General features: G+C 42.5%; 1 protein-coding gene across 1 annotated transcript; it reads left to right on the forward strand.

The window, feature by feature from the left end:
- The first annotated feature begins 7,117 nt into the window (after positions 1 to 7,117).
- GFY (golgi associated olfactory signaling regulator) lies at positions 7,118 to 9,824 on the forward strand. Its single transcript, XM_063303036.1, has 2 exons — positions 7,118 to 7,286; positions 9,506 to 9,824. The coding sequence occupies exons 1-2, from the start codon at positions 7,154 to 7,156 to the stop codon at positions 9,769 to 9,771; spliced, it is 399 nt and encodes a 132-aa protein (XP_063159106.1). The 5' UTR covers positions 7,118 to 7,153; the 3' UTR covers positions 9,772 to 9,824.
- Positions 9,825 to 13,370: the final 3,546 nt, after the last annotated feature.

Below are 13,370 nucleotides of genomic sequence, written 5' to 3' on the forward strand. Positions count from 1 at the left end.
GGCTTACAAAAATAAAACCCCAAACACAAAGCCCACCACACCCCCACACCCCTGGCGGCAACACATTCACACAAATTACTTGATGGGCTCTGCAACAACCCGGGATTCCCAGGCCCACTGGCAAAACCACGTCTTCAGGGCCTTTCAGAAAGTATTATTTTCCCATCTTATCTCTGCAGGGATGGTGTTCCAGAGGGAGGGAGCCACCACAGAGAAGGCCCTTCTTCTCGGTCCCACTAGATGGACCTCCTTAATGGGGGGGACCCATAACATAATGCACCTCCCCGATCTGGTGGGTCAGGTAGATGTAACTGGGAAAAGGCGGTCTTCCAGATATACTGGCCCCAAGCCATGTATGGCTTTAAAGGTGATAACCAACACCTTGAATTGGACCCAGAAGCAAATTGGCAACCAATGCAGCTCCCACAAGAAAGGTGACACATGTGCAAATCTGGACTTGCACAAGACCATTTACATGTTGTGTAGTTGTGAAAACAGACCTTTTTTCTCCAGCCATAGTACCAATTACCTAGATTCATGCATTTGCTTATCCATAAAGCATGGTTTATAAACCACAATGACCAGGCTTAGCAGACCACTTGGCCAAACCCAAACCCACCATGGCTTAAGATGGTATTTGAACCTATCATCCTTGGCTCCCTTTCATGAGCAGCCATATATTTCATAATCTTTCAGAAATGTCCTAGCCATTCTGAAAGAATACATTTGCTGTTGAGCCAGCTGGGTATCTCCCTTACAAAAGGAGATTGCAGACATTTATTCCCCATCTTGTTACTCTGAGTATGTGCTGTGTATGCTGGTGAGAAGAGAAACAGAGGTTACAGTCCAGCTATCAGAGGGAAAGGGCCCTATAGGCCAACCTAAATAGGCTAACTTTTACAAAGTTTTTCTGACCCCCATTAGCTGCCTCCTGTCTAATCTCCTTGCCCTGTCCCCTCAAAACCTTAACACCATTTTTCACAATACATACGTCATACAGAATTTGCTTGGCTCTTCTTAACTTGGTGCCTTCCTGGAGGGATAGGCAATAGGCTCATTATTCCTACCTGCTGATTTGTCTGGTTGGAGATGGTGAGATGATAGCACACTAAATCCAGAGGGTGCCTTTCTGGGAAAGCAGGGATAAAGTCTTCAAGGCAGGGTGTTGCTAAGCTGTTCTCTCCTGGGGCTCATAATTTGTCAGCTTATTCTCATTCCCTTGAGATGAGGGAACTTGGTAAATGGGGTGGAGCTTCTCTGTCTACACATCCATACTACTCTACCTGGCTGCAAACTGTCTCTTTTAGGTTACCTGGATCCATTTCTTTTCCTTGACCAAGTGGCTATATCAGAAGCCCCAGATTATTTTGGATGGTATGTACACACTCAACTCTTTAGACTTTCCTGTTCGTTTCTGCCTTTCAAAATGTCCTTCTAGCAACCATACGGATACATAGAACTCTTCTAGTGTAGATTCCTCAGTGAAAAAACTTGCTTCTTTTTTTCAAGTTAGTTTTTGAGTTTTGATTAGATCCTTTTTAAAAAGCATGTATGTACCGTATATATGTATAGAGAGCCAGTTTTGTGTCATGGTTAAGGTATCAGGCTAGAAACCGGGACACTGTGAGTTCTAGTCCTCCCTTCAGCACAAAGCCAGCTGGGTGACCTTGGGCCAGTCACACACACTCAGCCCTAGGAAGGAGGCAATGGCAAGCCACTCCCAAAAAACCTTGCCAAGAAAACTGCAGGGTCTTGTCCAGGCAGTCTCTGAGAATTGGACACAATTGAACAGGGGAAAAAATGTGTGTGTGTGGTGTGTGTGTGTGTACACACACATAGGCTCTTTGATAAAAAGGTGACAAATAATTTTATTTATAATGCTTGTTTAAACTCTTCAGAGCTGGGTATGAAGTTGGGGGATGTTCTGGGTAAATTCCAGCTGTTTATTTTTTACTTAGGAATTATTTATACCTCATTCACCACATCTGGACTATGTGGATTTTAGGAGGCAAAAAAATCCTGTGAGCTGCAGTTTTATAGTCTGCAAAGCATAGGAAAAAATGAAATTGATCGGGAGGGAGGCACTCATTTAGAGTCATTTGATGCTGATCTACACAGAAGAAACTTCAGTTCAGCGGGACTTATTCCCAGGTGAGTGGATATAGGATTTTGCTAATGTGGAGCTGCAGAAGGGAACTGAAGGCTAATAGATAAGAAATCTAGCCATTTTCACAGAGAAACTGTGAACTAGAGAGAGAGAGAACTGAAACATACTGTATGTAATTCCAATATAAAAAAAAGACAGAGTCATAAGCAACACTTTTCTTTTTGTAGTAATGCTCACCTCCCTAATGCTCACAGCACCCCCTAAAAATCTAAATTTTGAAAGTAACTTAGAAATACAAAAGTTTTTTCATGGTGATGGCCAGGAAGCAATGGGAGACGAAAGCTGTGTAAACAATAAGCCACTCTGAGGCCACGGTTGTTACTCAAGGGAGTTTGGGCATTGTTTTTGTATCTAGGGCTGAGTTATTACATCTCATCAGAACTTCTTGTGAAAGGCAAGGTTTCATAACCAGAGTGATCTTCCAGGTCTTGCTGGTAAGGGGGTTTAATTTAAAACAGCATGCAGCTAGCCAGCTTGTTTTGAATTCAAATTCTTTGAATGATGAGAGACTTGAGGTTCTGTTACTTACTCAGGTTTAATCATCTGTGGAAATTCATGGCAACTCGTAACGATGTATTTACAAGTATGCGGGTAGAAGATTGATTTACAGCTTTGACTCCAGCTTCAGATCCTTAGACACACAATTCACCCCCCTCATCTTTTTTGCTGAATCTGACTCCCCAAAATATTGTCAGGTTTTTTGTTTGTTTTGTTTGTTTCTTACACTTAGCTCTTCGTTGCCATATATGTTTAGTGGAAGTGATAAAGGGGTATTCAGTTCATGTAATTTTTGGCCATTGATGAGGACAGCCATCTACAAATTCACTATGTTCATTTCCATGCTGTCTATTTATAGTATCTACACAGCATCTCTCAGCCATTGTTAAAGTGGTATAAAGCCTATCCTCAGTACCATTATTTTGGCTTGATGGTTGAATGATACTTGAAGAATCTTTCAATCACTAGTGCAAAAATCATCTGTAAATTTCTTCTTACAATCACAGAAAACGATAATTAGAATACCCTTAGAGAACATCTGGCTTAGTTCTGAATCTAATTAAACTATTAATCACAAGCTAACGAGTGTGGGTTCTTATGTAGCTGTGTGTGTGTGTGTGTATCGGTAGGGTTGGGGAAAACCTAGTTTTGCAGCAGCATAAAGTAATTTAAGCTCAGTGAAGACTGAACATACTCAGTGGCCAAGAAATGCTGCTTGACTATAAAAGAAAATCAATGGAACATGGAATGGGGAAGGAAAGATTTGAATGGCATATCCTAGAAGGATCAAAGGTCAATTGTAGTTTGGAAAAGTTATGCATCCTTGGCCAAGGATTCTGGGAGTTGGAATTCAACACTTCTAGAAGACAAGAAGTCGAGGAGGATAATGTAGGTTGTTTTAAATGCATGCTGAGTAATGAGGATGATGGACAAATATTTCTCCATACTTGATGTTCCGTGAAGAGCTTTCCATTCACTATTCCAGTTTCTCCATCCCTTCATCTCCCTCTTGTTTTTCTGCCTGTGCCACTCCTCCAGCAGTCAGTAACCCTTGGCTGTCGTTGTGAGGTTGTGGGGGTTCTTCCTTCTAAGGTTTTTTTTTGCTACTTTTATAAAGTTTAAGATTGCCAAAACTGCTGATGTTGGTGTAGGTCAGTTTTTCTCCACCTTGGCCACTGGAAGATGTTGGACTTCAACTCCCATGCTCTCAATTCCCTAACGCCCATGCTGGCTGAGGAATTCTGGGAGTCGAAGTCTACACATCTTCCAGTGGCCAAGGTGGAGAAACAGTGGTGTAGGCTTTACAGCCAGTATCTGTTGGGCCGTGTTGAGCTTCAGTGGTGACCATGGGCTAGACAGCAGTTTTCCTGACATTTTGCCAGCAACTGTAGCTGGCATCTTCAGAGGCTGTCTAGACCACGGTCACTAAACCCTGAAGCTCAACATTGCCCAACTGCTAATATCAATTATGGATGTAGCCTGTCTGTCTAAGGATAGGCTGACCATATTTCCTTGAGACAAAAATGGGACATTGGGATGGCAAAATGGGACGGGGTTAAAAATGGGCGTTGGGATGGCAAAACGGGGCAGGGCTAGGTGACAGGCTGGATCGGCAGGCAGGAACTTCCCCGGTTTTCTCAGGCTGGGAATCTTCGGATTCCTTTGTTTGCGAGAGGCAAGGCTGGGCTGGAGAGTCTAGTGAGCAGTTGTCCCCTACAAACCGTTCCTCCTCTGGCTGTGCTTTTACGTTCTTTTCTTCCCACCATTTCAAGGCAGGAGCCAACCGGCTCACCCTTTGATCACCACCTATCAGCTGATCCTGTTTTTTTTCTTTTTAGGTTTCCCGCCGGGTTGAGCTCTGTGGCTTTTTTTCCTGCCGTTTCTGCTGAGCTCCCCCTCCTTCCACTCAAAGTCAGACTGCATTCTGACAGGTTTGCGGGAACTTTCAAATTTTTAAGTAAGGTTTTTAAGAGAATGGGACAAAATGGACATTTATATTAAAACGACGGGACGGTCTGGAAATGTTAAAAAAAGGGACTGTCCTGTTCAAAATGTGACATACGGTCAGCCTGTCTAAGGATGATATTGCAGACTGACCATCAGAAATCCAGGAACAGCTTGCAGAATGAATGTGTGGACTAGCCATTTTAAAACATTTCATCTGAGATGGTGCAGAGAAGTGTATTTATGCCTCCAATTGCTGCCTGATGACTTTCAAGTAACATAGGTGACTGAACATGTGTAATGATTGCTGAATGAGAAAGGGCGTAGCTCTCCATTAAGTGGCAAACCATGTCAGCTCCTGCGCAGTGTGAGAAAAGGTATGCAAAGGGTTTGCATGTTCAATAGAGAATGTTCAGAAGATACTTTATGTCACTGGTATTGTATTTAGAAGCATTTTTCTCTTCCTCCACAGAAATTCCCTGGTGTGTTTTTCTGAAAATGAATCTACGTTGTGCTGCTCTTTGCCCACTGTTACTTATAAGTCTGAGCTATGCAAGGGCTGATGTGTCACCAAACACATCCCTCTACTCCTCTTCTTCATCTCTCCCCACCACATTGTCATCCATGCCACAAATGTTCTCTGAATCTACAGAAGATCCCAAATCTCTTCTGCACCCCGGGCCAGACACCAACTCTCCACCCACTTCCTCCCTGGCTCAGCAGAACCAGACTCAGCCCTCGGTCTCCACCCACCAGACTGAGAATGCTGAGTTGCCCCAAGAAGAAGAGGATATTGCTCCTTTCAAGTTTGTTGGCCCAAACATGGAAAATTCAGGAAAAAGTCAACAGTGGGAGGCTGCATCTGGGGATGTGGCAATCGTGCTGATGAAACCAAAAGGTGAAGGACAGTCGGAAAGGAGGTTCCTTGGGGGGGAAAGTTCATTTTTGTTCAGTTGAATCTGGGATTCTTGAATGGTCCAGATTTAGATTATCCATAATACAGATAGTGCTTGACCTTTTAGAAGCTGGTCAAGCCTAATGTGTTATGGTAACAGATAAGCATTCAAAATTACCCTTCCTTCTAATAATCTACAGTAGTTTTTATTTATTATATGCATCATGTCATTGTGCAAATCATGTTAAGTTGTTTGAGTGATGTCACCATAATGCACATGATATTATTTGCCTCCCCTTGCCCTTTCTCTTGGACACCCATGCCAAGATTTTAGAAACACTTCAGCTTGGAATGAAGGAGAATCATGACTGAGACTTATAAAATCATGCATGACATAGGTGATCTGGGTCAAGTTTTTCTCCTCCTCTCACTGTGTTAAACCTCAAAGTCATCCATTGATGCTAAATGCAGGGAGATTTAGGAATGATAGAAGGAATTTCTCTTTTTACAAAGAGCTTTGTTAAACCACAAAGTTTGTTGCAGCAGTTGTGGTGGTTCCATGTTCTTATGCTCTTCTAGTTCCTCTGCAAACAGAGGTCTGGAAGTGGAGATGCCTCGGGGTATTAACACCTGACTGGTCACTGTAAATTCCTGGACTCTCTAAAAAGGCTGTGGGTGACTGAGAGTCAAAAATTCTCAAGCTGTATTCTGAAAGAGCAATGCAATATAGAAGTGCTGCTACTAAATTTGACTAGTACTCTGTGTAGTCAGGTTGCCTTTCCTTAAAATAGTATTGTGCTCTGAAAAAGGATGGGGGAAACAGTAGAAAAGCAGAGCGGGTTTGCATATGGAAGTTGAAATTGCTGGGATCCCTTACAAACTTCTCTGATTGAGGAAGAAGAATTGCAAATCAAAATCTGCTTGGGAAGCATCTTTGGAGTTAGTTGGAGGTGCCTAACAGGAGGCAGCAGGACCATGTACGGACCCCAGAAGTCTTAGTTGGACCCCATAGATATCAAAAAATAATAATCTGGGGGTGATAGAAGGGAAGATCATTCAATACGTGGCTGGAAAACAATCATTAATTTTAATTTTCGATCAAATCTAACGTTTTCCCCACCCAGCTCCACTATTTTAATTATTGTACCATACTGTTCCAAAGCCAATTGCACCCCCAGTCTCAGATAAATGTGCGTCTCCATGGGGTAAGTAAATTCAGCAAGGGCTGGAATAGCCAAGGGCATGAGATGTCCTAGGCAGGGAAGAGAGATATTTATTTGAGCCTGTTCAGTATGCTAAGAGCTGTGCTTGATTTCTTGGCTTTTTGCAAGAAGGAAAAAGTGCAGTTGGGCTGGGTAGGCTGCATTCCATGCAAACTGATAGCTAGCACGCATCATACTTGCTGGCTCTAAACCCAGGTTAGCAAAACACAGTTGCTCGGAATACCACTATGAGCAAACAAAGAAATCACATTGTAGCTTGACCCGACATGGGCAGGCAATGGCTGGGTGTCCCTTAACATGCTCTTAGCATTATTAGCCAACTCTACTTTATCTTCATCTGGTATATTGTATGTGAACCCAGGCATTTTTTTTTCCTATAAAGGCCAACTAAGAGCTGGGGAACCTCATGGAGCAGCCAGCCATGCCATGGGCCTGTTCCTTGGGGGCTGCGGTTTGCTGCTGTGTGTTTTCATTGGAATCTATTGTGCCTACAGTCGAGGATCCAAGAAAGAACCATTTGCCCACCATCGCTTGTATGAGGAGGCGTTTGATGACCCTGGTAAACCTGCGCTCCAGGGCCTCTGGGGTGGGAACGGCCACTTAGTGGGCATTGTCAAGGTCTTTATTCTGAATTTTGCTCTCAGGATGAGATGTAAAACTGATTTCTCCTCATTTATTAGTGTTGCTGATAGCCTTTGGGTGCAAAAGGTGGTGGTGGTGGTGGGGAAGGGTTTACAGGTAGTCCTCAGTTAATGACCACTTGTTCAGCGACTATTCAAAGTTATGACAGTGCTGAATGAGTGGTACTTATGACCGGTCCTCAAAGTTCTGGCTGTCCCAGCAGTCCTGCAGTCACATGACTGCGATCTGCTTGGCAGCTGGCTCACACTTACAACGGTTGCAGTGTCCCGCAGTCATGTGATTGCCATTTGCCAGCTTCCCTGCCAGCTTCCCACAAGCACAGTCAATGGGGAAGCTGGCAGGTCACAAGTTGCTCTGGTAAGTTGCTTGCTTTCTCCCCTACCTGGTAGGAGCCACCCCCGGCCCTTCCACGCTCGCACCACACCTTGCCAGCCACCTGCGCACCCTCCTCCACCCAGCAACAACCACTTCCCTGCCTGCTGGCCTGCTTGCAAGCTGCCTGGGACTTGCTTAATGACACGTGATCCTCGCTTAATGATGAGGGGAGTGCTGAGATTGCTGTTGCTAAACAATGCGGTCACGTGAGGTCATGCTTTACAGTAATTTTATTGAGCATTACAATTAAAAAGAAAAGAACTAATACAAACTAAAAAAAATAGAAGTAGAAAAAGAAAAAATAGTGCAAAAAAGAAATAGAGAAAGGAAAGAAGATGTACAGTATAAAGAAATGACTTTCCCCTTCATAACAAGTATAAACAATTTTAGTAACTTATCACCTTCTCTTACAATACATCAAATGATCTTTTCCTCCCTTATCCCATCTTGTATCTATCAACAATCCTTAAAGCTTTGTCATTCAGTCCTAGTCAGCAAAAGCCCATTAAGGGTTACCAGAGATAGCAACACATCTATTTTAGCCTTGATCAAGTAACCAACTTTATATTCCTTCCCTTTACTTTTAACAATCTTAATCTTTAATCCCTTCAAATAAAGTCCTGGAACTTAATTTCTTCTTAATTTTTCTTTGTCCCTTCTCACAAAGTTCTTCACAACTTTAACAGGTCTTTTTTGTAAATCCAGCATAAGAAAGTTATCCAGGTCAAACTTTTGGTTTGATAAAACAACTGGTTTCATTTGTATATCCAGCATAGCATCTCCTTCCACATCATCCCATAGCCTGTCATTTTTAGATCCACTTTCAAATCAGACTCAATCTTATCTGGTAAAGCTTGTTCCTTTTCCATATCATCTTCCAAACACAGTCTGTCTATAATGTCAGACATTTTTAAAATTAACTTCTGGGCCCATTGTTCACAAATATCCTTCAATATGTCCAATGTTAAAATATTTCGTTCCATTCTGTATTAGTTCTGCTATTATGCAGTCTCCTCATGAGAAGCAGCTGTCTGGAGCACTTGTGGGCAATCCCAGTCCTCTCCTTGTCCGGAGAGGAATTGCGAAGAGTCGGCTTTTCACTCCAGCTCTTCATTCCACCACAGTCGTCAGCTCTTCTCTCAGTGGAGCGGTCTTCAGTTTGCCATTTCTTCCCCAGAAGTCCGTGATGTCATACTTCACGATTGCATCACTTCGTGGTATAAATTCTGGTCCCAATTACTGTTGTTAAGCGAGGACTACCTGTACAATTAAAACGTTGAGTCATAGAACAGGAATGAAACTAGGGTCATAAGAGTATTGTTGTACCAAATCTTGTGAAAAAGAAAAAGGTCTTTGCCAGGCACCAAAAAGGCATTGATGTAGGTGCCAAGTGATGCTTCTTGGGGAAAAAAGCATTATAAGCACTGGGATGATATAATAGAAGGGCATTTTACTGGGCAATGCCTTATTTACTTGAGATGGTGGGTGTTCTGGAGGAAGACCATCTCACAACCATCATCACAGTGCATAAATACATAGAAGGGAAGAAGACCTAGGGAGGGCATCAAGTGGCATTCTCATATAATCATGTCTCCCATGGCAACCAAATGTGCAAGCCCACTCAACAGCCATTTTGTGAGAGCGCCCACGCCAGGTACTGAACATTTCAAATACTCCAACCCATCCCAGACCAGGAGTGACCAACTGATAGACAGACTGCATATATTCCTTTAACTTCCAACTCTCTCATTTTCTTCTCAGCTCTCTTCCTGGACAGCCCCAAAGATTATGACTGGTTCTTCTATGAAACAGATGGTTATGTCTACCCAACTCCTTCACAAACCCAGCTTAAACCAATCCAGATCCTCTCAGTCCCAGCTCTCAAGCAATCCTCTCCTGCGCTTGAAATGTCACCAGAGAAACTTGCCAATCCTGAGACAGGGCCAGACGCCAAGGAGCTGCAACGAAGTACGGTGAAGCTGGAATGCCTGTCCCCATCCAACCTAAACCTTGGAAATCTCATCTGAGGTCCAGGTCCTCTCTAGCAGCCCCCACTTCCTCCATTGCAGTGTTTCTCAGCCTTGGCAGCTTGAAGATGTGTTGACTTCAATTCCCAGAATTCAACTCTGGGAGTTGAAGTCCATACATCTTCAAGCAGCCAAGGCTGAGAAACACTGCTCCGGTGCAACTCCTTTCCCTTATTTTATTTTATTAAATCTCAATCTGGAATAATTTGGCTGTGGTTGGAAGCAAGAATGGTCAATTTGCAGATCCATGTAGGGCTCTGGCTCCCAGCAATGATGCATACAGTCCACCTTCCTAAGTTAGGCTATTAGAAGCCCCAGTTTGTAGATCTATAGCTTTCTTATAGATAACAAAACATTCCAGTATATAAAACCATGAGATGCAATAAACAGTTGGTTCTGCTTCACTGAAGTCTGGTGTGTGAATCTCAGGTTTCTGCATTGCTGGAGTCTCCTGACTAGAAATGTGACCCTTAAACCCATTTCCAGATATATCTGTTTCTGGAAGCAGGTGCATGGCTACCCGAAATGGACTTCTTCATCACAAGCACGCCCTCCCTTTGTTTAGACTTTATTGCTGAATATAGTAGAGTTTAGATGCCAGGAGGAAAAAAAATCTGGTTGATTTAAAACTAAAAATCGTTACGGGTTTCAGAATGGCTAACTTTAACTATTGCCAGCTATGTTGTGATCTTATCTTTGATTTGTGTGTGTGCGTGTGCGTGTGTGTGTATGTCTGCATGAGAGAGAGAGGATGAGAGATCAGATGTTTTTATTAGTTACTGAAGAAAGCTATCGCAGAATTCTACTCCTTTGCAATCACCGTGTGATTTCATTTGCCAGGCGCAGAATGTGGGATCCATTCCTGTGATTTACAAATATCATGGTAAATGTATGGATCCATGCATATCAAGAAGCTGTGCTTTTCTTGCTGTGGTCTTTGAAACGCAGGAATTAGTTCCAGGGATTTTGGAGAAAAGAACTCATTCTTAAAGGTACTCTAGCCGCTATGGAAATGGGAAATTAAAATAGGAAAATGGAAACGAGGAAATCTACGGAAAAGTGGGAAATCTCTCCAACTTATTCATTTATTTTTCAAATTTATATAGCCGCCCATCTCACAAACAAGCGACTCTGGGGAGCATACAAGGAGCTAAAAACAATCCATAAATACATTAAAAATATTAAAAACCAAGTAAAGCAAAGAATAAAAGATGAAGGGATGTTAAAAATAAACATGTACAACACAGATGAAACAAGCTGACTGTGGAAAAGTTAGAAAAATGCTAACAGGCACTGGGGGAAACCATTCCAGAGAGTCTTCAAGGAAGCAGAAAAAGAAGATTTAATCTGTTATCCTCTTTGTAAAGTTGTCTGTAAATAAACAGTACGACAAAGTTTCTCCATATGCTTTGTTTTCCAAGAAAAGGTGATACAAAAAATAGAATAACCTTTAGTCACAAGAGGGTCAGGTTTTTCAGAACTTTAACTTCACAGATATCATGAGTTTCTTGGCCCTCCTTTCGATACTTTGACACAACTTAATTATATTGTCAACTTGTCAGTAGTTTTAATCCCCCTTGATATTTTCTAAGCAGCTCCACCCCTTGAAAGGAAGATGGTAGAATTTGCAGGCCCACATGGGGTTTTGACCTTATCTTGCTGGTTAAGCCAAGCAAAACCAGAAGTTTGGGGGCCTATTAATATTTTGCTGGACAGGAAATCTTCAGGGAATTGCAGAATTGCAGGATAAGCAGTGAAGTAAAAAAAAAAATCAGGAAGGAGGCAATGGCAAGGCAAACCAATTCTGTATTGTTGCCAATTGCATTCCATGAACATGTCCATGAAGTCCTGAGAGGTCCAGCTCAGCTTAAAGAAACCTTTTAGCTTTATTTTAAACTGCCTTCCCCAATTTGGGCTGCCCCAGATATATTTGAATTTAATTCCCACAATTCCCAGACATCACTGAGGAAGGCTAACCTTGAAAATGAACAAATTCACAATTGTGGATATTGATGGTGAACCCATTCACATGTGTACTTCAATAGATTTGATCTTAGACATCTGGAAAGGTGAACATGTTTAATTGCCTGAAACGTAACCTTTTCAAAATGTAATATATTTATATCCAGGGTGGAAAGGTAATCCTTGATATGACCAGCAGGTGGAAACGTATCAGAGCTATTATTCTAAATCTGTCCTCTAGGCAAACCACTAGAAGCGGGTGCAGGAATTAAACTGCCAGACATACTGAGCCTAGAAGCTTTTTAGCCTTAACTAGCTAACTGTGCAGCTTGGTTTCTTTAGTATTCTGAAAATGACTTGTATGTCGCGTAACCTTAATCTGATACAAATAAATTCACACACAAAATATGATTTTTGTTCAGTTATGCTCATGCACATACACCTACATTCTAATTCTGACTCCACTTTCGTCAACACACTGGGAGTGGAGAGAACCTAGCACTGGAATATACAGTCTAGGCCAGTGTTTCTCAACCTTGGCAACTTTAAGATATGTGGACTTCAACTCCCAGAACTCCCCAGCCAGCCATGGGGAGTTCTGGGAGTTGAAGTCCACATATCTTAAAGTTGTCAAGGTTGAGAAACACTGGCCTAGTTGAATAATCTTCTTTGCAGCATCAGTTCCTGTCTGTTGTTCTCAGACACAATTAAGCCTGCTGGAAAATATCTCTTTCCCTCCCATATTTCCCCTCAGTCTGGTCCATTCCTCCCCCCACTCCTCCTCCTTGCCACCCTTATAGATGGATGTAACCCACCTTGCCAGTGGATTGGAATCAACGTGCTGGAGGTGTTCCTGGCCACTGTCCGATCAATTCCATTGCTAAGCTACTAATAGACAAATCTTAGACCAGGCCGTCTTCCCACACACAAGAATAATGGCTGCATTGTTAGAGGAAGCCACAAGAAGATGCAGATCCTGATCCAAAGGGGCATTTGCAGCATCACCTATCCTGCTATTTTACAACTGGCACTACCACCAAATATTCTCCTTCACAGGGTTCCTCCACACGGGAGCCTTGAACCGCTGGTTTCCCTTGCTGAAACTGTCTGGAAATTAAACCAGTTTAAGACATTACTATCTGGATTTCTCCAACAACCTAAGAGACGGCTTTATACATGGACTTCACCAGATGGACAACACCAAAATCAGATTGACTACATCCTTTGCAGCCAAAGGTGGTGGACATCTATACAGTCAGTAAAAACCTGGAGCTGACTGTAGTTCCGATCACAAACTTCTTCTTGCACAATTTAGGATCAGACTAAAGAGATTAGGGAAGACCTACAGATCAGCTAGATATGAGCTCACTAATATTCCTAAGGAATATGCAGTGGAGGTGAAGAATAGATTTAAGGGACTGGACTTAGTAGATAGCGTCCCGGAAGAACTATGGACAGAAGTTGGCAACATTGTTCAGGAGGCGGCAACGAAATACATCCCAAAGAAAGACAAAACCAAGAAGGCAAAATGGCTGTCTGCTGAGACACTAGAAGTAGCCCAAGAAAGAAGGAAAGCAAAAGGCAACAGTGATATATGCCCAATTAAATGCAAAATTCCAGAGGTTAGCCAGAAGAGA

This window comes from Candoia aspera, chromosome 4 (assembly GCF_035149785.1).
Source record: "Candoia aspera isolate rCanAsp1 chromosome 4, rCanAsp1.hap2, whole genome shotgun sequence".
NCBI classification, from domain to species: Eukaryota; Metazoa; Chordata; class Lepidosauria; order Squamata; family Boidae; genus Candoia; species Candoia aspera.

Excerpts from the sequence above, each read along its gene's own strand:
- GFY (XM_063303036.1), top strand. The coding sequence starts at position 7,154 with ATGGGCCTGTTCCTTGGGGGCTGCGGTTTGCTGCTGTGTGTTTTCATT. Across the intron at positions 7,287-9,505 it reads GGAGGCGTTTGATGACCCTG|CTCTCTTCCTGGACAGCCCC; the intron begins GTAAACCTGCGC and ends TTTTCTTCTCAG.